At 40.4% G+C, this 26891-nt stretch overlaps 1 protein-coding gene across 3 annotated transcripts in view; it reads left to right on the forward strand.

The window, feature by feature from the left end:
* grik1a (glutamate receptor, ionotropic, kainate 1a) overlaps nucleotides 1-26891 on the forward strand; it is a 44128-nt gene that overhangs the window by 4822 nt on the left and 12415 nt on the right. For all 3 annotated transcript variants that reach the window (XM_030068250.1, XM_030068251.1, XM_030068252.1), the window contains exons 2-14: nucleotides 5968-6135; nucleotides 9356-9613; nucleotides 11464-11645; nucleotides 14221-14274; nucleotides 14468-14638; nucleotides 15167-15310; nucleotides 17807-17914; nucleotides 18182-18226; nucleotides 21128-21244; nucleotides 21516-21719; nucleotides 23046-23269; nucleotides 24811-24929; nucleotides 26445-26662. In XM_030068250.1, the coding sequence (XP_029924110.1) occupies nucleotides 5968-6135; nucleotides 9356-9613; nucleotides 11464-11645; nucleotides 14221-14274; nucleotides 14468-14638; nucleotides 15167-15310; nucleotides 17807-17914; nucleotides 18182-18226; nucleotides 21128-21244; nucleotides 21516-21719; nucleotides 23046-23269; nucleotides 24811-24929; nucleotides 26445-26662 (2012 nt within the window). The remainder of the gene's footprint in view (nucleotides 1-5967; nucleotides 6136-9355; nucleotides 9614-11463; nucleotides 11646-14220; nucleotides 14275-14467; nucleotides 14639-15166; nucleotides 15311-17806; nucleotides 17915-18181; nucleotides 18227-21127; nucleotides 21245-21515; nucleotides 21720-23045; nucleotides 23270-24810; nucleotides 24930-26444; nucleotides 26663-26891) is intronic.

Genomic DNA, 26891 nt, shown 5'->3' on the forward strand with positions numbered 1-26891 from the left:
GAGGCGCAAGGTTGCCCTCCATTACATCTTTGACTGCCTCTTTCTCTGCCTTGCTTTTTCTCTGCATCTTGACTTGGAATGTCTAACCCCTGTTTACTCATTCCTTTTCGTCAGATGTTGTAAATATAGCACCTACTTTTATTGCTGATGTGTGATACAACATTTTCAGATACAGTATATTTTGCCCAGTTATTTAGTTACAATAGAGGGGAGTTGGGTCAGATGGGTGAGCTGTTCAGTTAGGATAGAGAAGATGGGTGCTGGTTGATGATGCTGCAGAGAAGAGCTGTTATTGATGTGCTGTAGGCTGGTTGGTGCTGTTGGGAGAAGGAAGAGTCCGGATACTTTGGCGTCAGAGGTCTGGAAATATCTCTGCAGCTGAAGGTTCAAACCCTCGAAGGAATGAACTGGAGAATAGGGAGAGGAGAGAGAGAAGCCAAAGAAAGGGCAGAGATGGAGTGGGGAAGGGATGTGAGAATTGTTGCACACTGACAGACTACATTGGGTTTGTCAGGGTGGGAACCTCGAGGCACCAATTCTTTCACTATACATACAATGATTAGGTAAATTTGAATGCAACCAGACTCCTTCTGTGCTTACTTAGATAACATTTTGAATGCAGCACTTTATATATTTTGCCATTATGGTGTGAACTGATGTGTTTGTTGCTGTCTTCAATCAAGATAATATTTTACCTTTAAAATGAGGAGGGATGATGTGGGACGTTCTGGTGGCTCAGTTGACCAAGGTGAACACCATGCATGTACCTGTGACATCCTGGTTTTGGATGTAGCCCATGACCTTTAAGCATGTCACCCACCCCCACCCCATATTCTTCCTGTCTCTTTTCTCCGGGAACTGTTGAATGTTAAATGAAGCAAAGATGTCATAACAGCAGAGTTGCCATAAAATCTCCTTAAGATTTTTTTTTTAGACAGGCATTAGTTGCCATTAGGGGATATGTCAATATGGATTGGAAAAAAACAACTTTTATATCATATTTACCCTTTAATTTGGCCATAATCATTTGATCATCCCCCAGCTAAAGTGTTTTGTGTTTTGAGTGATCGGTTCACTAGCAACCCTCAATGCATCTTAGGTGTACTTGCGTTTTAGGCAGATAAGCTCTACCTGTGTACAATGTGGATACCCAAGGCGCATTTTAAAAAGGGCTTAAGAGGGCTTATGGGAATTCTTACAGCCATTTATGCTGTCTAGTAAGCCAGGTGGACCTGTTTTTCAGAGGTGAATTATTCTTCATTATTTAGGATTGAGTGGATGCTTTTAGTGGTGCTAGGTACATCAATTCACTTTCGCAAGCAGAAACCACCGTGTTCAGTGAAAGCCATTTTTAAAACTGCAGCAGTCGTAGCGCGTAGTAGAGATCAAGCCGCAGAGCAAGAGGAGCTGATGCATGGCTAATGTGCAACATGATTATTGGTAATTAAATAGAGAAATGAGGGGTGAATGACATGAGATTACACACACATACACCCGCTGCACAAACAGACACTCGTCTTTATCTCCCTGGTGGGTTGTTGAAGAGATTGATCAGGTCTGTATGACAGGTTGGCACAAAGCTCAGATCTATTCTTCCTCTGGCTTGTTTTCCTTTTTTGCCCCTACACCAGCAGGCAAATAAATCTCTCATCCCTCCATTGCACCTTTTTAACCCTCCTCTTTGTACAGACAAATCTCTCCATTCTGCACTGTCTCCATATCTACAATTTTATCACACCCCTGTCACCCAATTACATCTCTGAAGCTGCTAATAGCATTTTTATGTGGTCGATGGCATAATGGGTCTGGGTTGTTGTAATTACTAATTGGCAGCCATCACAATTATGAATATTTACTGGTGGCATGGGCTGTTTGAAATTTCGTATGTACACTTTGTACAATGGTGAGTGCATGTGTCTCTGTGTTTTGTATTTGCGAATGTGTGTGTGCCTCTCTGTGTGTGTGTGCGCACGTGTGCATGTGTATGCATGAAAGTCCATGGTGTTTGCAGTTTGCAAACATATTAATATTCCTCTGAATGATGCAATTCACTTAAGCATCTGTGCATAGAAAACTAATCAAACCTTTGAATTCTTTTTGGCTTTGCAGCAGCACAGATAAATCATTCTGTGCAACCTTTTTGGAGTGAGACATATCAGCCATTGATCAAGTTTGTCAACTGAATGCTTCAGACATTGATTAAGGGAGAAAACCTACAGTACATTATGTCCAGAGCGACGTTCAGGCTGACTGAACTCTGCTAATCTGGACACTGACATAAAAGCTACTCTGGCTGTACTGTAGATGTTCTTGGCACACCAGTTGTTCCCAGCTGTTTGTGAGGTCTGGTTAGATTTTATCATACGCCATGTGCATCAATTCGACATTGTGTAGTTGTCTTGTTATGGGTCAGCACCAATTAAACAAGATCAAACTTTTTGTGCCGGGCAAATGACTGTGATTGGGTGGCCTTTCACTCAGATCCTTTAACTGAGAGGCTTGTATGTAACAACAGGAATACAGATCTCTGCAGAGCCACTGTTTCCAGTGTCTGTGGAGTTGAACAAGCAGAAATTACTTCAGACTCACCAAACAGACATCTTAAGCTGTGTTTGCATGTTGACAGTAGACAGTAGATGGCAAACCAGACGTTTTGTGTTATTCAGTGAGATAGCAGCGGAAATTATGGCCGTCCTCAGTGGTTAGGATGGCCCAGTGAACTGTTGTGTCAAGGAGTTCAGTTGCCCCAGCTTTTTGCTGTCATGCCAGATGTTGGTGTATTAAAGCATCAGTGAGGCAGCTAAGTATCACTGCATGCTGCAACTTGACATTAAATTCTGTCATAATGCACAGTATGACAGTTTTTCTACGTCAACATGTACGTCAACTTGCCATTACAGTGTCACTACAGGATCAACCCTGTTGTGGATTGCAGTGCATAACCACTGCAGTGATCCTGAACAAGGCAAACAGCCACTACAAACTTCCATATTTGCTGCGCTTGTTGCTATACTAAAACCGACTTCAAGAAAGGGTGTAAAGAGGAAAGAAAACTCCTCCTTTTCATTCAGTTAAACACATTTATTTGCAGTCAGTCATCAGTGGCAGAGGAGAGACAGGAGATATTTGCTAGACTGAACAAATACTTTGTGGTTTAAAATTAGATTCAACATATATAAGTACACACTTGCTGAATGGGCAAGGGTGCAAAAACTGATCTAATCTATGGTGAGGTGCTCTGAAAATGTAACAACAAGACTGACAATCAAGATGAACATTTTTCCTCCCTCTCTGGCTGACTGATTTGACTGACTCCAGTGTTTGAAAAAGGCTCTTTAAAAGAGTCCAAGAGCAGATCTTGAAGCACTTTTTTTTTTATTTTCTGCCCTTTCACACTGCTGGAGCAATTATGCTGCTTCCACTTCGTCTTCCCTTTGAGTCCACACCTTACGTCCTTTGCACTCAGACCACTGGACTTGATGAGGGGTTTCAGGGCAATTTCAGCAGTCTGTCTAGACACCATTGTTTCTTCAAAGCTAGTCCAGGCGGTGGCTTGGTGTGTGGCCTTGGGTCCCTGTGCTCCAACAGTGAGAACACTCTCTGTAAAAGAGCCATTACCTTTGAATTTGTGTGACTTCCATCCCCTTTGAGGAGGAAGTGTTTGGAATACACTTTGTGTCTCTGAGAAAAATAGGGATTATTCATCTTAGAGCAGCTGAAATTTATCATCGTTCACGTGCTCCTGAGGGAATTCCAAATTTATTCGCCGCTCGTAGAATATTAAATTTGGAGGTTTTGAAACTGCAAGTATTAGCCTTTATTGCAGACATTACATATTTATGGCTGTGTTTATGACGGGTAGATTTAGCCTGCATAAAAAGAATCATCTGAAATGACCCTCATTAAATCAGCCTGCAGAGAATATTCAGGGGTAATTTTAGACTTTACTGCCTTTTTTAAAAAAATGTATTTTATTTTACCCCTTTTTTTAACCAAGAAAGCTGAGATTAAAAACTCCCTAGATGGACATATATGGACATACATAAGGAACTGCAGATATGAAAAGTGTCACAGTGCAGTGCATCAGTGGTATGAGGAAAAACTTACATCATTATAAATAGATAAAAGAGAACAAGGGAATTATCATGACCATCTGGGTTAAAAACAATCACAACAAGACAGGCGAGCCTCCAGATCCTGAAGAGCAGATTTAAACAAGCACAAAGGCACAAGAGCTCCCAGTTTAAGATCTCATTGTGGTAGATTCCAGTCAAAAGGGGCTGCAAAATGAAAAGCCCTTTTACCAAGTTCAAGTCCTCATGGCAGGTACAGACCGCAGATAAAGGTTTCCAAATCACAGGGAATCACTTCCAGCACTTTTATTGTTGACATATTCAGATAAGTACGATGGAAGCAAGCCAGGAATTACTTTCTAAATAAAACTACAACAAGAGCATGAGCCCACGCACTGACTAAAAAGACCAACCTACCCTGTCATATAAAACACAGTGATGGGGAAGAGCTGTACAGTTTGTGATAAATCTAAGCGCACCATGATACACAGAGTCTGAGAGGGAGTGTTCTTGTAGAGGACATCACCATAATCAATTAATGCCGTAAAAAAGTAGCAGAGGCCAGCTGCTTTTTAGCCATAATTGAAAAACAAGATTTGTTATGCAAATAAAAGCCCAGTTTTAGTCTGAGTTTTGCCACTATTTGTACAATATGTGCTTAAAAGGACGAGTGTCTGATTTATAAATTAAATTTCCAAGATATGTAATACAGGAACACTATAACCATTCCTTTATTTGACTGTTTACAGGTGAAGTCTCAAACGTGTGGATAGTAAATATTATTTTCTGGTTCTCATGAAAAGGATGAGGACTGCATTTTATCCACTCTCATACATAGTGCTTGCAGCCACATACAGCACTGTAAAGAAATTGTCCATAAAATCAATTCAATTCATTTGTACGCAGTTAATATCCCATAAGCTGATCACCAGTGATTATGCAAATATATTATTTATTGATCAGAACACCAAAGTTTCTCCTCTGTTTCCCAGCTCTGATGAAATAAAGTTGAACTGATCAGGATGTGTTTTAGTGAATGGAGAGCGCGTGTAATGGGATTAATGTGGGCATGGACATGTCTGTGTGAATCTGCTCTACTTTGAATCTGCCTAACAGCCTTTCGTTGAGTCCAATCAGAAGTCCAGTGATAGGTGGGTGTAATTACCAGTTCCACAAAGTAAAACCTTTTATATAAACCTTTATTCATTAAATTACTCACAAGATTGTAACCATGCTCTTTTCATTCCTGGCATCCATCCTCCTTGTCTTATTCATGGCTTTATTTTCTACAATTTGCTGATTTTACTTCTTTGAATTTAATGTTATCTTTTTAAATATCACTACTTTATGTCTGCCTCAGAGTGTGTCATTACTGAACTTTTATCCTTTCCTCTGGTCATTATGAATTTTCCATATCTGGTTTTACATAGCTCAATAGAACACTAATTCCCAGAGTTAGGAGTACAATACCTAATAAAGCTGCCGCTGCACAAAATGTAAGCATGCATAATATTGTAAGATGCTTGGGAAACATCCGTTATATGACCCATGTCCATGAAATGACATAAAGTCGGTATCAGCTGAAAGCCATATCCCCAGTATGTCAGCTTTTCAGGAACTAAGAAAACAGCTTGGCCAGCATGCATTTTTTAGTTTATCCAGTGGGTTTTGAGTTTCATAGGGCTGCTGGTGGTAGAATAAAACTCCTAGAGGATCAAGGGATCCTTCAGCTTAAGTTAAAAAAAAAGAAAAAAGAAAAGGCAGTCACCAAGGTTGGAGTAAAGATTTTTTTTTTTTTTTTCAATGCAGGACAGCAGCAACATTTGTGATGTTGCATCTATTTTTAAATCTTTCACCCGACTTCTTTCTCCCTCCCCTCCTTCTCCATGTGCAGGTGGTATTTTCGAGACCCGGGAGAGTGAGCTAGTGAGTATGGATGAGCTGGCTTTCAAGTTTGCTGTAACTAATATAAACCGCAACAGGACCCTGATGCCCAACACAACACTCACTTACGACATTCAGAGGATCAACCTCTTTGATGGCTTCGAGGCCTCCAGGAGAGGTAGGAGGGGAATCAGACTCACCTTAAATGCTATGTTGACAAAATAAATAAATAAAAATAATAACACAACATTGTTCATTTTGTTGAAATGACAAATGATTGTTTCGGCAGTCTGGGATTTTATGATCAGCTTAAGTGATGTAAACTTAGATTCCAAAGTTATTCATGTAATATAAGTATTATTATTTATATCAGATATGCCTTTAGTAGACTGACGACTCATATGCTATAACTTTAGCCTATATCATGCTGAGTGATGGTATGCCGACTATAGCAGTTTCTGAAATAAGAAAATGAGTATGAGAATCAGCTGTAAATGCTTAATAGTTTGACTGTTTAGACTAAAGGAATGAAAATGTGGGGAAAACACACACACACACACACACACACACACACACACACACAGACTGCACATAGTTGACATGGTTACAAATTTTCTCTCCACCTTCCTGAATTCCTGAACTGATATTTTGAGTGAAATTCATTTGCCTGAACTTCATTATAATAATGTTGTTGACGTGAATTCAAGTTGGCCACGATGATCGTGTAGAGAAAATCTAATATCGTGACAGCCCTAATATAGATTCAGGCTTATTCACTGAGCTTCTTTCACACATTTGACAGTTGAATCTAAATGGTCCTCACTTAAATCATCGCTCAGCAGTTTTGATAGCTGGTTTTAATGACATTCAGCCAAGTCTTGCAGTTCTGTGGAGGTAAGATCAACACAAAATATAACATACAAATTTATTGTCTATGTACTCCTTTTACTGGAAACGACAGTGGTGTGCAATTGGATATTAGGTACGGTTTAGAAATAAAGTGAGAGTATGTGTTTTGCACATCAAGAGATGGTAAAGGCCTACCAACTAATACACTTTTTTCAAAACAGTCATGAATAGCAGGTAAATAGCAGGTAAAGGTGTTACTGATGCCGCCCTCAGTCAATGTACTCCAATGGCAGAAGTGAACGTCAGTGCAGAATATAACCGATTCTTTCACTCCATGTAGTAAATATCTGACCCACTTTTCAGAAGCCACATGTCCTCCAGACATATTGACACCAAAATGGCATTTTTCAGACAAACACATCAGGAGAAAATTAACTTTGTTCAAGACCTGTCTCTGTCTCAGCAACACACTCTAACTGCCTCTGGTTTCAGTGCTGCCAAGGTCACGTTGCAACTGGATAAAAATACACTTCTCAAAAAAAATAAAGGGAACACTTAAATCACACATCCCAGATCACAATGAATGAAATATTCCAGTTGAAAATCTTTATTAATTACATAGTGTAATTTGTTGAGAACAAACTAATGTAAAATTAATCGATGGAAAACAAAATCATTAACTCATTGAGGACTGGATTCAGAACCATACCCAAAATCAAAGTGGAAAAATCAGATCACAGGCTGATCCAACTTGTGTGAATTTACCCTAGACCACTCATAATGTGGCTCAGCAGTGTGCATGGCCTCCACGTGCCTGTATGCATTCCCTACAACGTCTGGGTATGCTCCTGATGAGATGACAGATGAGACGACGGATGGGGGATCTCCTCCCAGACCTGGATCAGGGCATCAGTCAGCTCCGGGACAGTCTGTGGTGCGATGTGGCGGCAGTGGATGCTTTGATACATGATGTCCCAGAGGGGCTCGATTTGATTCAGGTCTGGGGAACAGGCGGGCCAGTTAATAGCATCAATGCTATCATACAGGAACTGCTGACACACTCCAGCCACATGAGGCCGGGCATTGTCATGCACCACAAGAAACCCAGGGCCCACTGTACCAGCATATGGTCTGACAATGGGTCTGAGGATCTCATCCCGGTACCTAACAGCAGTCAGGGTACCTCTGGCTAGTACGTGGAGGTCTGTGCGGCCCTCCAAGGATATGCCTCCCCAGACCATCACTGACCCACCACTAAACCGGTCATACTGGAGGATGTGGCAGGCAGCATAACGTTCTCCCCAGCGTCACCAGACTCTGTCACGTCTGTCACATGTGCTCAGTGTGAACCTGCTCTCATCTGTGAAGAGAACAGAGTGCCAGTGGCAAATCTGCCAATTATGGTGTTCTGTGGCAAATGCCAATCAGGCTGCACGGTGCTGGGGTGTGAGCACAGGTCCCACTAGAGGACATCAGGCCCTCATGCCACCTTCATGGAGTTTGTTTCTGACAGTTTGGGCAGAAACATGCACACCAGTGGCCTGCTGGAGGTCATTTTGGAGGGCTCTGCCAGTGCTCCTCCTGTTCCTCCTAGCACCAAGAAGCAGATAGCGGTTGTGCTGCTGGGTTGTTGCCCACCTACAGCCCCCTCCACCTCTCCTGGTGTACTGGCCTGTCTCCTGGTATCTCCTCCATGCTCTTGACACTGTGCTGGGGGACACAGCAAACCCTCTTGCCACTGTGCGTAAGGATGTACCATCCTGGAGTAGGTGCACTACCTGAGCAACTTCTGTGGGCTGTAGATACCGCCTCATGATACCACTAGTGGCGAGGGCACTGGAAAAATGAAAAACCAGCTGAGGATCAATCAGAAAGGATGCAGAGAGGAGAATGGTCTGTGGCCACCACCTACAAAACCATTCCTTTATAGGGGTTGTCTTGCTAATTACCTCTCCTTTCCACCTGTTGTCTGTCCAATTTGCACAACAGCAGGAGAAATTGATTCACAATCAGTAATGCTTCCTAAGTGGGCAGCTTGAAATAACAGGAGTTTGATTGACTTGGATTGACTTGTTACTCTCTGATGATTATATGTTCCTTTTATTTTTTTGAGCAGTGTAAACTGAAAGGGACTTAAATGCGACAATGTGAATTATTAGAGAATATTATTACTGATAGAACTTGTTCTGGGTTGATATCAGATACTAAGCTAGCAGATAAAAATGTACAGCAAGATAAGGCGCAAACATTAAATTTGTACTGTATCTAGTGGTGCACTGTGTTGACATGGACAAGCAATAGTCCATCAGTCCATCAAAAATACCCAAGCTTTGTGTTCCACACCCATGCCCACTTAGGAAACAGGAAGTGTATATTGTTTTACACCATTGGTGCAGCTTGTAATGTGTCATCTTTTGAATAGAGCATCTTTGGTACTGTTCATTCAGGCTCACTATAATTAATGTCATTGGTAACACCTGTGATTACCCTGCTATTTCAAAATGCCTGCTGTAAAGATGGTCTGTTGACTTTGTGTTATTGTCCACCAGTGTGTGACCAGCTTGCTCTCGGGGTGGTTGCCGTGTTCGGCCCGTCTCACAGCTCCTCGGTCAGCGCCGTCCAGTCCATCTGTAACGCTCTGGAGGTGCCACACATCCAGACCCGCTGGAAACACCCCTCAGTGGACAACAAGGACACCTTCTTCATCAACCTGTACCCAGAGTACACCGCCATTGCCAGGGCCATACTCGACGTAGTCACCTTCTTCAAGTGGAAAAAACTTACTGTGGTGTACGAGGACAGCACTGGTAGGTTTGCTATTTTTGTCAATTTGACCTCCGTCACAGAGTGAATTAGTAAAACTTGTCTGTTGATGAACATGTTAATTGTTGTGTGGGTTAAACCTGTGATGTATATGCAAGTGTAAGTGTGAGTGTGTGTGTAATACTAGAGTGATAAATACAGTAGAAAGAGATAAGGAGATATTTAACACATGGGACTGACCATGGATTTGCGAGAAAAAGAGAAAATTAAATATCTCGCTGAAAAACAACAGGGACAAAAATACCTCAAAACCCTTTAACACACATACACACCCGCATACGCCCACACACACAGCATCAACAACAACAGAATGTACAGCTCTGACTCCCTCAGACGAACAAATGAGACTGGAATACAATCAAACTCTAATCAGTATGTAGACCATGCATTTTCTGGCCCCTAGACATTGTTACGGTTTGAAGAAAAATAGCCATAATCCACCCCAAGAAAGTCCCTTGTTATTCTATAAACCTTTGAAGTCTTTGAAGTTCCATAGTGGAACTTTCAGATTCCACTATGGATGTCTGTCTGTCTGTCTATCTATCTATCTTTGTATTCATACTGGCCGCTGTTTACCTTGTTTACCAGACACAGTACACTACAGCACATCCCCTGTAACATGTAATGGAGTTCAAGTGAGAAAATTAAGGCATTAATAGGTCAAAAGTCTCTGTTCTCCTGTTCATATTATATTCATATGCCATGGTTTCCATTACTTGCAAAACACAATTCCACTGACTGCCACATTCACATTCTTTGTGCTGGCCAGTGAACCCAATATGTGATCGGGCAGAAGTGCAACATATTAACCCTCTGACTGCACACTGTGAAATAAATAAATAAATGAATGAATAACCCAAACAAACAGCAACACTGATGTGAAATCTAGCAGGGTCGAGTAAGGAGCTCCTGCCCATGACCTAGAGCAGATGAGATGCCAGTGTTGAAATGTCAGGCTTTATTGATTTTTTTTTTTTTTTTTTTACCATTTTATTTTCCATTAGAAATTTGTTTTCCCAAAATGTCATGCACACACACACACACACAGAGACACACACACACACGCACACACGCACACACACACACACACACACACACACACACACACATAGACACACACACATGCGCATTTGCACACAATTACACACACAGATGCGCAGGATTGGGAAGAGTTGTGTGTGTTGGAGTGTGTAGCCTACAGCCTACAGTAAGTGTGTGTTTATTTGCTTTTGATAGTGTGATGGTATGATTAAATGAAATCAGAAGAAAGTGGGAGGTAGGTAAGAAGAAAATAAGAAATCAGCCCTGCATGCAGTGCCATGGATGGGGCAGCAGGGTGACAAAGTGTATAGGGAGAAAAAAAAAAAAAAAAAGCTAGAGTATGCACACTGTCAAAATTGCTCCTAAAAAAAGTCTAATTTGCAAAGCATCAGCATTTCAATCCTCTCAGGGTCATCATCAGGATGAGTTCTAGTTTTGCCCTTTTGACAGTTTGCAGACTGTCTTTTTCTTTCTTTTCTTTTTCTTTTTCTTTTCTTTTCTTTCTTTTTTTTTTTTTTTAACTGACATTATGTCTGTGTTCTTCCTGTTTGCCAAATTGGATGTGCATACTAGTGTAGTGAGTAAGGAACCCATCATTCAGTCTTAGGATCCTGGTTTAAAACCCCATGTTGGGGAGCATCTCACCTGCTCAAGTGTCCATAAGCAAAACTCTGAATCCTCACCACCTGCTCTCCAGCTGACTATGACCTCTGACCTCCCTGTGGAGAGGGGGGCAAGTGAAAAATGTACGTCCGGTCGAGCATCAATGAAATGTTACATTTGTCATCTCCAGGGCTGATGCGGATGCAGGAGCTGATCAAGGCCCCAGCAAAGTTCAACCTGAAGATCAAGATCCGCCAGCTGACCCCGGGGAACCAGGATGCCCGCCCGCTGCTCAAAGAGCTGAAGAAAGACAAGGAGTTCTTTGTCATCTTTGACTGCTCCTACCGAATGGCTGCTGAGCTCCTGAAGCAGGTCTGAACGGTTGTGCTTTGTTGTTCCTTTATTCCTCACATTTTTGGAAATCTGTGTGTCATTTTAGGGACAGAACGTGTTTTTTTTTCCCAAAACAATATTATAAATGTGCTAATACAAGACAACACCTGCTGCATACTGCATACAGTGCTACAAGTTAGTGCAAGATGAGCTACTCATGCCTGTAGATGTGAAATGATACAGTATCCCTTTTAAAGGAACAGTGCATAAGATTTAGCGGCATCTTATGGTTACAAAGCAGAATGCAACAAAACAGCAGTATCCCCCCACATCTCCCCTTTCCAAACACATCCATCAAGTGTACCTTTCTCAACTATAGTAAATAATGGCATTGTCATCTGAGACACCATCAACAAGTGACAAGGTTATTTATTTGGCTTTTTATTAATTTATTTAGACTGCAAAACGTTATAACTTACACAAAACATAAGAACTTTATTGTTAGTTGTGATGATATGATTTATCACGTTTCCCCACATCCATGCCTGCAAATTGTTGTTGAAGATGCCAAGATGGTTTGTCCTGTCTGAGCCACTGTAGTAAAACTGTAGTACCTGTTTCTACAGTATTTTTGTCATCATTGGTCATATTATTACTACTCCAATCATTAATATTACTCAGTCCCACTACAATCAGACCTATAATTATCATTATTACTATTCTTGTTGTCATTGGTCTTACTATTATGATTATTTTAATCATAATTGGTATTATTATTGCTATTAGCATTATTATGATTATTACTGCTGTTGCAACTGCTATTAGTATTGTTGTTACTGCTATTATCACCACTAGTATTACTATAGAGACCTATGTTGAACTTGCATTGTTCTATGTTCTGCAATCTGCTCCTCGCTCCTCCCTCCGTCTCTCTCTCCCCCTCTCTCTTTCTCTCTCTCTCTCTCTCTCTCTCTCTCTCTCTGTCCTTCTCTCAACCCTTCCAGTCGAGACAGACTAAAAGGGTTTTTTTCCTCACCACTGTCACCCTGTGCTTGCTCTTAGGGGAGATTTTGGTCCATGGATTTGGCCAGTGTCTGTGGGGTTTCTGTAAAGCTCCTTGAGATAACTTTTGTTATGTTTTGATGCTATACAAATAAAATTTAATTGAAATGAATTGAATGACAAAGTAACATAGCAGCCGACCTTAAACCAGAAACAGTGCTTATGTACATTAAAAAGACTATTTCTAACTTCATGAAAACACTATGATAATTAATTTATTGTTTTTTATGCGCCGATAAAAAAGCATGTTTATGAATATCATATCCCATTTGTGTGTCTGACTTTGCCTTGTTTTCTAAGCTCTCTACTAAAATTTGATTAATAGCCATTGCACAGCATGATAGGAAAAAGCCTTCAGGGAATTACCTAACCTTGACTAAAATAACCCTTCCACTGACTTTGCTTTACTTTAAAGTGAAAAACACTGATGTTTTTGGCTCCTTTTCCTCTTTGTCATAATTGTAAATTATTCACACACTATTCTTCTGCATGGATTTGTTGCTATTTGAGGCAAAAACAATTCACCTTGCATATTTAGAAAATACAGGACAGGACTGGACAGATGAAATCTGTTAAAATCATAAAATTATTCACTGATTATTCACTGCATCATCTGAACAGCATCTCACTGTTTACTCCATTCACTCTCTTCACAAACTGATTTGTGCAAATACATTTTAATCCTTCCCTTCATTCTTCATTCATAATCTGTATTGGCTAATATATTTTAAGTAAACAAAGCTATTCAAATTTCCTTTAATCTTTTTTTTTTCCTGTATGTGCTCATTTTATTTGTGGCTGTGAAATTGAGGCAATAGAAAAGGATATTACTTTATTAATCCTTTGTGTTCAGTCATAGAGAAGCTTGTGCTTTCATCTGACATGCCAATCGAATAGGAGGCATTGTGGAAGTTTGATTTCATATCATTCTTCTTCTTCTTCTTCTTCTTCTTCTTCTTCTTCTTCTTCTTCTTCTTCTTCTTCTTCTTCTTCTTTGTCTTCTACTTCTTCTTGTTCTCAATAACAATAATAACAATGATCTATCTATCTATCTATCTATAGAGATCCATATCTATAGATCTGGATCTCTCTCTCTCTCTCTCTCTCTCTCTCTCTCTCTCTCTCTCTCTCTCTCTCTCTATATATATATATATACATACATACACATACATTCATACATACATACATACATACATAAGTGTGTGTGTGTGTGTGTGTGTGTGTGTGTGTGTGTGTGTGTGTGTATCATATGTGTTTGATGAAACCTTAGGAAGTATTTGATGATACCCAAGGTTTTGAATTTTATATGAATGAACTCTGGGGGATTAATCCAGGCAAGAAATTAGTTTTCATCACTTTTCATCACTTTTCACATTTTTATATTAAAAGTTATGATTCATCATGCAAAAAGACCAACCATATGGCTTTATTATTGGGTCTGTGATACTGGAGCTGTAGCTCTTTAGAAATATTGTCATTTAGAATGAGTAATCTGGCTAAGCAGTATTTGATGTGATTTTTTTTTTTTTCTTGCTTTCTTTTCATTTTGCAGCTTTCATCAATGGGAATGATGACTGAGTACTACCATTTCTTTTTCACAACTTTGGTGAGTTCCAAAATGCCACAGTCAAGCAAAGCTCGCAGTGTTTCTGTGCACTTGTCCAGCCAGCAACTGGCTTTGTAACTCCAGCCGAAAGGCAGTCTAACTAAAGTCCTGAGTGGCATCTGAAAATGAGACACCTTGAACCGGAGCTCTTCCCCACCCGCCCCTCATCTCCATATCCCTCCTCCCCTTCCAGGATTTGTTTGCCTTGGACTTGGAGCCGTACCGCTACAGCGGGGTGAACATGACAGGCTTCAGACTGCTGAATATAGATGACCCATGGGTGGCCTCCACTATGGACAAGTGGGCCATGGAGAGACTGCAGGGTCCCAAACAAGAAAGTGGCCTGATGGATGGAATCATGACTGTAAGCCCTGAACTGTTATTTTAATCACACTGTACTAAAAATCTACACCCATACATCTGCTTTATGAATTTAATCATGTTAATGTTAATGTGAGTGTTAATAATACCCATTTGCACACCACGCATGAATGCTCTCGTGCTGGAATTTGTACATCTGCAAACATCTGTAAACTTATACATTTTTCAAGCAACTTGAAGCTGTATTTGTATTACAAAGACATTAAATCTGTGTTCCTTAAATATATTTATCTTACTGTTATCTATAACCTATTGTTTGCTGCTACAATGACCCAATTTCCCTGCAGGGAACATTATAGTCGCATCTTATCTTATCACACCTGGTATCTTCAGGACACACTATCACAGCTTATTAATTTGGTTATTTAAACAGGGTAGAGAGTAGTTTGTTGATTATCGTTGCACTTCAATCGGCTTTGCAGTTTATCAGTCCATCATGGATGCTCTGTGCTGGGGAAAGAAAAGAAAGAAAAAAGAAATACTCACATTGCGCTCACTGTCTCCTCTACAGACAGACGCAGCCTTGATGTATGACGCAGTGTTCATGGTTGCTGTCGCGTCCCAGCGGGCCACTCAGATGACCGTCAGCTCTCTGCAGTGTCACCGCCACAAACCCTGGCGCTTTGGGCCACGCTTCATGAACCTTTTCAAAGAGGTCAGTATCAGTTAAAGGTTGTAGAGACCAAAATCCCTGTTACATCACCAGTATTTGGGTGTTCGAAAATACCGACTTTTAGGCAACTTAGGCAAATAAGCTTGTTTTAGTTTTACCACCATGCATTTCGACTTTCTCCAATGGTGCATAACAACAAATTGTGAAATTGTCTCAGCTCTCAAAGAAATGTGTGAAACTTCAAGTGAAGTTAAAGTATGAAATCACTAAAACTAGATTCACGAGGTTTTCACATGACAGCAGAGATGTGTTACTTTTTAAATCCTATTTGACAGCCAGTTTACCTCTTTCCTTGCGCCATACAAATATACTATATTTACGTATTTATAAGCTGAAAGCATGTGGCCGGGCCAGGCTGGCTGACTGGATGCCTAAAGACAGAAATGAGGCCTTTGATGCATGAGTGTTTTGATCTCTTAAGTCTTAAATCCAGCTGAGAACCGTTGCCTGCCACGGACCGGGAACATCATCATTCAATCCTCTCGCCCATATTTCCCTCTTCATAGACTCTCTCTGACCCTCTCTCTCTCTCTCTCTCTCTCTCTTATTCTTTGTCTTTCCCTCTCTGTCCTCTTCGATTTTTCTTTTCTGTTTGCCACCGTCCATCCTTCAAAGCATCTGTCCTCGTGTGGTATTCATCATATGATAAGTGCCTTTTTGATTGCCTGAGAGAGTGCAAGAGGCAGTAATACTTCTAACACAGCACCTCAATTAAAAAACATTTCTGACAAGAGATGGCACAAAATATGGGATACAACTTTGATTTCAATGGCTGAAATTAATTATTGTGCACCACATAACCTGAGTCTTCCCTCTCTGGTTTGGCTATTGTAGTATTCAGTAGCTCTTTCTTCTTGCTGACAGAGGGAACTAAATTTCCATTTAAAGAGCAAGGGATTGGTGTACATATGCAATATACCCTGAAAAATGTGTGAGCATTTTTAACACCTTATTTTTATTTTGGATATTGGCCCTTGGTCACACTATATAAGTGCAAATACATAGCCTATAAGATTGCCACATGATGTGGATTTTAAATTCCAGCATACTGAAAAATTTCATTTATACGGCTACAGAAAGGTGTTCGCAGAAGGCTTCAGTGTGGAGGTTTCATGCTTGGCTGTCTGCCGCCTACTCATCTCAGATGCACTTCGTGTCTTTCTGGCTGAGGAATTTTTTTTTTTTTTTACAGCCTATTTTGACTTGTATTTGTCACTCAATTTCATCATTTCACCACTGCAAGAAAAGAAGATGTCATGATATTCTTTTCATAGTGTGTTCTGTGGTTCATGGTAACTGCTCATCATCCTCCTACAGCAGTCCAGAATTGAGAGAGACAACAGCTAAAAAAATAATTATGAAAAAGACCTTTTTTTCATCATTTTCAAGTCATAAAACTTTCTCATGCTATATCTATAACTATGTAAAAACTTCCCTTAAAACTTAAAACAGCCTCTGGAGATTTTGATAGTGTCTGTAAAGAGATATTTGGCTTCCAGTAACACACACAAGCCAGTTCATTCTCAGAATGAACAACATTCACATAAACATGTAAAGACAATAAAATGAAATAGTAGAAGAGGCAAATGACTGTGTGAACAGGGAAACAAAGTGATGTGGTTGGAGGTGGTTTGGTATAACATTGTAGTTATAACTTTATATTCAGTAACATCTCTCTCTCCTAATCTCTCTTGACATCATTGCCCAACAGCATTTGGACAGCAAGTGTGCAGTTGTCATACTTGCAGATATTGTATTTCAGACAGGCACCTGTCAAAATAGCAGAAATAGCAGAAAAAAAAAAAAAAAAAAAACCTTTGGGGAAAAACAAAAGAAAAAGAAACTCAATGAAAAATTAAAACATCTATCTATCTATCTATCTATCTATCTATCTATCTATCTATCTATCTATCTATCTATCTATCTATCTATTTATCTATCTATGAAATAAAACAAATGAGAGAAAAACAGTATACACAGTATGTGAAATCACATCATTATGTATATGTGCAAAAATGTAGTCACTCAAATACATACACACACGCACGCACGCATGCACGCACGCACACACACACACACACTCAAGTGTGAATGAAATATATGAACATACTAAATATTAAATGAAACAAAATCAACAGGCATGCTAATACAGTCATTATCACTATCATAATGAGAACACGTTTGATGGATGTTAAGATATGTACAGAAAAACAGCACAAATCTTCTTAGCACATTGAGATTGGATCACTGGGCGACCTTTTGACCCCTCTCAGGCAACACCTGATGTGATCAGTGGAGTTTTAAGCCTGCCTATCACCACTGACTTTCCTCTCCCATCCTCATCACTTCTGCTCCTGGGAGCCCCCGTTCCACAGCTTCAATTAAGCTTCGCAGATACAAGGAATGAAGACAGCATTTCACACTATCTCCCCTTCCTCTGCTCCCCCAATTCTCTCCCTCTGCATTTCTTCTCCTCAGGCGCAGTGGGATGGACTGACAGGGCACATTGTTCTTAATAAGACAGATGGCCTGAGGAGAGACTTTGATTTGGACATCATCAGCCTCAAAGAGGATGGCACTACCAGGGTGAGCCCAGAGGCCTGGAACAGCCAATTACACCACTCTCATGCTGCTTCCATGCTGACTGATGCATGCTATTAGGCATGAGTGTGTGTGCATATGTGTGTGTGTGTGTGTGTATGTGTGTGTGTGTGTGAAAGAGAGAGATTTTTATGAACCTATAATCAACAGATTTGTTTAAATTTGTTCAATCACAAATCATAATAATGTTGCAACAGCTGAATATTTGTTTCTACTCCCTGTGCCTTATCTCTGTATTCGCATTCTCAAAAGGGTTTTGTGGAGGGCGGAAGTCGCCTTACTAAGAGGTGGATCAAGGTTTGTGCCCATGCCTTATTTGGTCTGAGCCTTTGTGGTTTCCCTGCCTCCTCCTTCCTGCCCACTCAAAGAGAAACTCACTCTATATGCCATGCACCTCCCTGCTCTTTGCCTTGTCAACCTTGTTTACCTCCACTGGTTTTGTGTATAGTAATGCCACGTATTCGACATCACTTTTTCCCTGTGTCTGGGATCAAGGTATTGCTCTGACACTACCACGTCAAGCCTTCATCCACTCCAAACCAATGACTTAAAGAATCGAAAAAAGAGTGTTACATGAATTTATCCTGTCAAAGAGTTAGGTTAATATTGTAGAATGGTAAAGTCCTCCCTCTCTGTCTGTCTGAGTTGTCAGACAGATGGAAATGCGGGCAGGCAGCAGCTGTCTAGGCGTAGAAGTAGTGATTTATACTGTAATTTTAATTCCATTCAATATGTTTAGCCCTCAGAAGCTTCCCCTTAGAGGAAATACGACTATATTGCAGGGGCATCACATAAAACGCTTGACTTTATAGTAATGATAAATGAATTATCAGACCGTTGCAGCCATGCTAGTTCTTGGGCACTGGAGTGTTAAATTCACTCTGAAGATGATGATGAGACTAAACACAGTCAAAGTAGCTTGGGAAATAAAGGATCTCTACTAGTAGTTTCTTTTAAAGTTGTTGACTTTCTGGAAATTACATTTCTGCCTCTCAACTTCTCTTGGCCTGGCTTAATATCCCTCCTGCTCAGTGGTAACGGCTTTCCAGTCTGATTTGGTTTTGGATGGAGATGAGCCTTAGGATTCAAAGATAACTTTTAACTCCCAGCATTTGGGAGAGAATTCCTGTCAGGTCCTATAGCACACTTTCTTGTTGTGAGCGGCTCTGGTACACACGATAAACTTACAAGGATATATAAATCCATGACTTACTTCTTATAAAAGTTGATGACTCTTTCTGCTGCTTGGTTGTTATGAGCTATATTTTTGCAAAGGTCCTTATTTCCTTGGCTTGGTCAGATCAGTTTTGTGCTTGGGCAACTTCAGATTGATGAGGGCTAATCTCACAAATATAGTTGATATTTTGTATTAGATGTATTTTCACAAGTTTAATGTTTTACCATGCAGTCTGACCTATGTAATAGTAAACAGTGAATACAAAATTATGTACGGAAACATTTGGTTCAAAAATGTTCACTTTGTCCAGTTATCTTTGCAATTATGTGCAATAAGGTTAATTAAATCCAAATTCATTCATTGTGCTGCTCATCTTGCAGTGGCCAGAGATAGGACAGATTTATGGGCTGTTGTATAGAGTGGACCCTGCAGATAGACCCATTCAGTGAAGATATGGAGTGCTTTTAGCAGGGTTATAAGTAAGCACATTTTCTATCTGACTGACTTTGGGTGAAGGGAAGAAGATATGGGCTAATGAAGAATGAATAACAAGTTATCTTTTTTTGAACAGTTAATCACAAAATAGTTCATTTCTGAAAAAAATAAATTCTGAAAATAAGAGGGTAACCTCTGTCGGGCTCTGTTTGGTAAGTGTTGCTGATGTGCTCACAGCTACTCATCCTCTTACATAGTGAGCGAATGAATGAAAGAATGAATGAGTGGTTTGTTGTATCTGATCACAAAACCCTAATTTGTTACTTTTTTTTTTTTTTGTTCCAACAAAGAATCAGAAAGGCTTGTCTCTATCACACATCTTAATACTATTAACAATAATCCTTAATCTGGTAATGCACTTAACTCCGTCTGTTGCATCACTTTCACAATCTCCCCCGACCTCTGATCTGCTCTTAACCAATGACAGGATTTGAAAGGGTAAAAAAAAAAAAAAAAAAAAAAAACAGCTGCCAGATGCCTGTTCTAATCTGATAACTGTTTGGATTAATCGACTCTGTCAGATGAACTGGGCACACTCATTCACAGTAACAGTACAGAGGACAAAACAGTATCTCTTCCTCCATCCCCACTGACCCTGTTTGATCCTGTCCCTCCTCATGCTCACTGTCCCTAGTAGTGTGATTTTATTCATTTTATTCTATTTAAATTTTTTCTCATCTTGATGTAAAAAATATATGGCCAAATTGAATCGCTTAAGGAACTTTTACTATTTACTATTTAAATCTTTCCCTGTTTTCATGCACAGTAATCCAGTGTATCACTTATCTGTTAGTTGGATTATGCTACCAGATGCTTATATCAATTGGAGGCAATAATCATAAATAAAATATTGTCTTCTCATTCGCTTTGAACAACAGCTTTGTTGTTCAGGCAGTAGTCTACAGTATGTTCTTGTCTGACACCTCAAAGTCAGTCCCACATATGTTGTCGCACACAACCAGAATCCTATTTGTTTGCTCTGGAATAGCTGTAAAACTTCCCTTTGACACATGCAATCAACAACTCAGTTTGGAGCAACCACTTCTTCATTTTCAAATTCACTAAACATAACATTAAGTTTTAGGCACTCTGCCCAAAATTGTAAGAGCTAAGCTGAGCAAAGGGAAATGTTCTAGGACAGTGCGAGTAGCAGAAGGTTGGAAATGAGCCAACTAGTTGAGACTGTCAGGTCCTTTAACCTTTATAGTTATTTTTCATTTTGCTGTTCGTTGAATTAGAAAATATGATTACTGTGCTATGCATTGAAGCAGGTTCTACTTTTCTAGTAAGTTTTAGGAATTTATAATTATTTACCAGAAACTGGGTTCGATATTTTCAGTGTCAAAAGTTATCAGAGTAGCTTCTCTCAGTCAGTGCTAATTTAAACAACCTTATTATTACTTATTTCCCATGCATAAGAATGTGTGGCTTAGCATCCACGATGCTGGTATACAAGTGTCTTTCATGTCATTCATAATAGCAGGAAGTGTGACTCAACTAATTTAAAGCCCTGTTTGCCTTTCCAGATTGCTGTGTGGAACTCTAACACGGGGCTGAACCTGACAGAGAAGTCCAACCGCGACAAGAATAACAATGTGACAGACTCTCTCGCTAACAGGACTCTTATTGTCACCACAATACTGGTGAGGAGGAAGGGAAGAAGGTTACACAGAGGACAACAAGGCAGGGGAGGAGGGGAGGACATAATGGGACGTGAGGAGTGCAGATAGAAAAATAACAATGGACAAGTAGAGTACGAAAGTGGATAAGAGGGAAACTGTATGAGGGAGTGATGATTCAAAGAGGGAGGTGGTGTGGAAGGAAATAAAGCAGAGAGAAAAAAAAATTCTTTGAAATGCTTTGCATGCTTTGAAATATATGAAGTGTTGACCTGTGTTTTCTCTTGCTATACAGGAAAACCCATATGTGATGTATAAGAAGTCAGACAAGGAGCTAGTTGGCAACGACCGGTTTGAAGGCTACTGTCTGGACCTATTGAAAGAGCTCTCCAACATCTTGGGCTTTACATATGAGGTCAAACTGGTGTCTGATGGGAAATACGGAGCCCAGAACGACAAGGGAGAGTGGAACGGGATGGTGCGGGAGCTGATCGACCATGTGAGTTCAACTAGAATTAAACACTACCATTCTCGTGATCACGGTGGTTTTGACTGAGACATTTGTAAGAAGATGTAACTTCTGATGCAAAGATACTGTAGGTTGGAAATACCTGGATGTTTTAGAAGTATGGCAGGCTTTGTATGTGGCAACAACACTAAGGATTCAAATTCAAGTTGAGAAACATGTCAGCTTTCACCCCATCCTCATGCCATCTGTCTTTCCGGTTTCATTGCACATAAAAGCACATTTTAAAGTTTAAGTTTATCAGGGTTGGACGATTTGAGTCTGTTTTTTTGGCCTTGAGACTAGTCTATAGGTCACTTTTCTGAAGTCTTGGATTTTTTTCTTGGTCTTGTGCCTATTTGGGCCTGAGCCTATCTTGGTCCCTGAATGATTATTCAACTTTTTCCTGCCTATTTAAACATTTTCTGTTTTTCTCCCACTGACCAAGCTTACATCTGTGCTGATCCTTAAGAAACTCCCTAAGAATTATTTTTACAATTTGAAAAGACACATACACTGCTAATTGCCTATTTTGGTCCAGGTCTAGACTTGAACTCAACTTGTCCTGGTCTTGGAATCAACTTTGACTCAACTAGGATGGTCTTGACTACAGCCCCAATTGCTATGCTATTGCAGTAAAGGCAGTTTAGGCTGAGTGAAATTGAGGTTCCACCACACACCTTTCAGAGGAGACTGCACATCAGCTACAGTACCTGAGAATGTTTGGCCCTCCTGGCAAGCAAATCGGACAATTACTAAAAGAAGGAAGAGGGATGATCATTATGGGATATCAGACAAGGTTGAACTCAGGGTGAAAGCCTCGTGTAAGCCTCAGTGAGTGGTTCTTACCTCTTGAACACCAGCTGCGACCCCAGATCTTCTCTGCTGTTCACTCTGCTGGCCAGTGTACAGGCATTGGATTGTGAGCTGGACAACTTCCATGCCTGTGTCGGTTTCCAGCGGGTTATTGGGAACCATTATATGGCATTTTTGTTTCACTGAAACTTGTCTGGGTCTTGGAGTACTGGGCAGTGCCATTTGGAGAATCATTAAAGATCCTAACCACCCGGATGTGTTGAGAAGAAGGTACTGGAAACACCAGGCCAGCACTGAGAAGCTTCTACCTCAAGCCACTAGGATCCTAAAAGGCCTCTGCTTAAGACTGCTCTCACCACCCCTCCAGTCATAAATAACAAATATTTATTAATATTCCTATCCAATTTAACTGCCAGGATTATATTTCACTGTTATGGTACCTTATATGATCACATGTGACAAATAAATTTGATTGATTGATTGACTGTCTTTTGGCTGTTTCAGATAGCAGACCTTGCTGTGGCTCCCCTGACTATCACCTACGTCAGGGAGAAGGTCATTGACTTCTCCAAGCCCTTCATGACCTTAGGCATCAGCATCCTATACCGTAAACCTAACGGCACCAACCCCGGGGTATTTTCCTTCCTTAATCCCCTGTCTCCGGACATCTGGATGTATGTGCTGCTGGCCTGCACTGGAGTCAGCTGCGTGCTCTTTGTTATTGCCAGGTAAGAGGATAGGGTGGATTAACACTGGCTGCTGTGTGCAAGATTGAGAGGATCTAAGATGAGATGGAAGGATGGACGTATATGAGACAAATTGTGGGTGTGCTGATATGAACCTGGTGATAGCTCAGTGACCAGTCCATAGGCAACCTCACTGTAGTGTCTAGTTTGGGGGTAAAAAGGACAGGAGAGCTGAAAGATATGACCCAGCTCTAGGCATCATCTAACAAGTAGCAATGTCATATAGAGGTGTAACAAATCCACCACGTATTTGAGTGATGTGTGGCAGGAATCACAAATTGGCCTGGATAATTGGCATGTATGTACCTCAGAGCAAGCACTGTCGCTCTGTTTTGCATATCTGTATTATAATAGCCAAAAAAAAAAAAAAAAAAAAAAAAATCACTTTTAGCTGCTTTGTTGGCTGCCAGATCGGTTTTCATTGTGGTAGTACCCTGAGAAGAATTTTGAAAACAATGGGATTATACCGGAGGAAAAACGAGTCGGACCCTCTTGAGGTAGCGTCATTTCTCATTGATCAGCTGGAGGGACACGGCCGGCTGCATGGATACAAGCTCCATCACCTCAACTGCATCCAAGCTGGATATGTTGTCACCCAAAGTACAGTGAGGCAAGTACAGTGAGAAACTTTAACAAATGCCTCACTGTACTTTGGGTGACAACATATCCAGCTTGGATGCAGTTGAGGTGATGGAGCTTGTATCCATGCAGCCGGCCGTGTCCCTCCAGCTGATCAATGAGAAATGACGCTACCTCAAGAGGGTCCGACTCGTTTTTCCTCCGGTATAATCCCATTGTTTTCAAAATTCTTCTCAGGGTACGCAAGCTTATATGAATGTCATCCACGGAGCCCAATAACTGTAAAATCTCCCCATGTCTCAAGCCAAGCATGAAATATGATCTAATGGCATCATGTAAAGCAGCCATGATTACAGATGGCCAGCAGACAGTAAACAAAAACACGTTTCACGAAATAATGTGATACTTTCACGTTATAACGTGAAAATTTCCTATCTTGAAATAACGTGATACCTATCACGTTATAACGTGAAAAATTCGTATCACGAAATAACGTGATACCTATCACGTTATAACGTGAAAAAGTCGTATCACGAAATAACGTGATACTTTCATGTTATAACGTGAAAGCATATCATGAAATAACGTGATATTTTCACGTTATAACGTGAAAAAAATCATATCATGAAATAACGTGATAATTTCACGTTATAACGTGAAAATATATTGTTATAACAATAAACTTTTTACGTAATTACGTGATACTGAGCCTCTCGGTTTTTATTTTCTTGGTCTGGCAGCTCTACGCTTCCGTAACTCTGTGTGTAGAAGTGAACTGACAAAATTTAAATTGCGCTGTGGAAATCTACTGGAGACCTTCATTGAAGGCCCCCCCCCTACACTTCAAGGAAGAAGAAAATGGAGTTTTTGCTTGATCAGAATTGAGATTCAAAATACCCCTCCTCTCTTTTCCCTCTCTCTTCCTTTCTGTTCTTGTCCTTCAGGTTTACGCCATACGAGTGGTACAACCCACATCCATGCAACCCGTCTTCGACTCTAATACAGAACAATTTCACTTTACTGAATAGTTTCTGGTTTGGCGTTGGAGCTCTCATGCAGCAAGGTATATAGGTCACAGTTAAAGAGTCATCCATCCCACAGGCTGCAAAGGCCACTAGGCCCTTCCTGTAGGGCTGTCTGGTAAACTCCCTGTATGGCACTAAAGACTCCACTGATACAATAAACCCTGCTCTCAGCTTTGTACCTCTAATGATTATTGTTTTCCTCTCAGTTATCATAAATGCCCATTAAATCTTTATATGATAAACCTTTAACACCCTATATGCTTGTGTAGTATAACAACATTCCCATTTTACATTTTACCTCCGAATTTGGACTTTAAACATCCTGTTACTTCTATGTATTTAATTCCATCACTTCATTTTCTAGATCCTTTCATTCTACCAGCTCTTATTTCACCTTTTTACATAAACAGGCTCAGGCAGGTTTTATGGTATATAAGCTAGCCGTCTGAGTGTCATTTAAGTATGTCGGTACAGCGAGTGTGTGTGTGTGTGTGTGTGTGTGCACTCATAACCTAGCTGTCTGGTGCCTGTGTATTGTGAGGAGTTTACAGTGGCCTTAGGCGTCCTGTGGGATGCCATGTCTGACAGTAACCGCTACCTTGGATACGTGGAAGTTTAACCAACCCTCCAGATTCTGTCTTTTACACTAAAAAAAAAAAAAAAACACAGTTGAGCATTTGCCCTGGTAAGTGAGAAGTATATAAAAATGGGTACGAAAACTGTTCCACAAAAAAGGTTACCAAAAATTTAAATGTGGATCCTGATATTATACTCTGTCTGTCTCATTTCTTATTCTCTTTGCCCAGAGAGAAAAAAAGATAAAGGATGCTCACCTTGCGATTTTCTTCATTTTGTTAATACCGTAATGTGTTCTCCCATTTTTTGTTTCTTTCCTTCTTGTTTTTTTTTTTTTTTTTTTTGTCTTTGGCTGAACAATCTGATATCAGCGCTTCTTTTGCTTTGTTTCACTTACTTTCCGTTTGCTGTTAACACCTCTCCCGTTTGTTCTTAACACCACCTTTTGTTTTAGACCAAAATAAAACAAGAGAGGGAAGGAGAGAGAGAGAAAGAGAGAGAGAGAGAGGGAGAGGAAGTGCTGAGAGAGGAAAATAAACATACAAATAGGTATACAATTTATCATTGAGGGCCGAGGTGAACATCTCATTGAGGCTGTGGTGTGAATCCAGCTATTAAGATAACCCCATTTCGACTGCAGGGTGTTTCTGCTTTGGAGGAATATAGATGATTTGTATTTTGTTTTTTAATCAGAGCACCTACACACACATACTGCACCCATTATCATTCTGGCCCTAACACTCTCACTTAGACCAACCTCCTGAATTCAGCACCATCACCATCCACTATACACACACAGCTGGCACAACAATAGCTGCTGCTGAAAGTCCACAGGAAATGTTAGAGCTACTAGATGATGATCGCAGCACATTTTTCATTTTTCCATCATTTCCATGTCTCTACCTGTCCTGCATCTCAACCTTCTTCCTTTTTGTCAAGCAGTTCAAGCTTTTATGTCCCTGTTGCTATGTACCCAGGCTCGGAGCTGATGCCTAAGGCTCTGTCCACTCGTATAGTTGGGGGGATCTGGTGGTTTTTTACCTTAATCATCATCTCCTCCTACACGGCCAACTTGGCTGCCTTCCTCACCGTGGAACGAATGGATGCACCCATTGACTCAGCTGACGACCTGGCCAAGCAGACCAGGATCGAATACGGGGCGGTGAGGGATGGATCCACCATGACTTTCTTCAAGGTAGAGGAAGTGATGCATTTTGCCGCAATAAAAGTATTCCAGCAAGCATCCAGCTAAGTGGCATTCAAAAATGGAATCCTTTAGGAGCTCATGATCAAAATGAGGAATAGTTTCATTTATCTATAATTTAATTAACTAGAAACTGCCATGATACAAAGACAATTTATGAGCGCTTGTATCTTTTCATATCAAGGTAGGGCAAAATCATTTCTAATAGGGGTGTGTGAAT

The sequence above is a fragment of the Myripristis murdjan genome, chromosome 14 (assembly GCF_902150065.1).
Source record: "Myripristis murdjan chromosome 14, fMyrMur1.1, whole genome shotgun sequence".
NCBI classification, from domain to species: domain Eukaryota; kingdom Metazoa; phylum Chordata; class Actinopteri; order Holocentriformes; family Holocentridae; genus Myripristis; species Myripristis murdjan.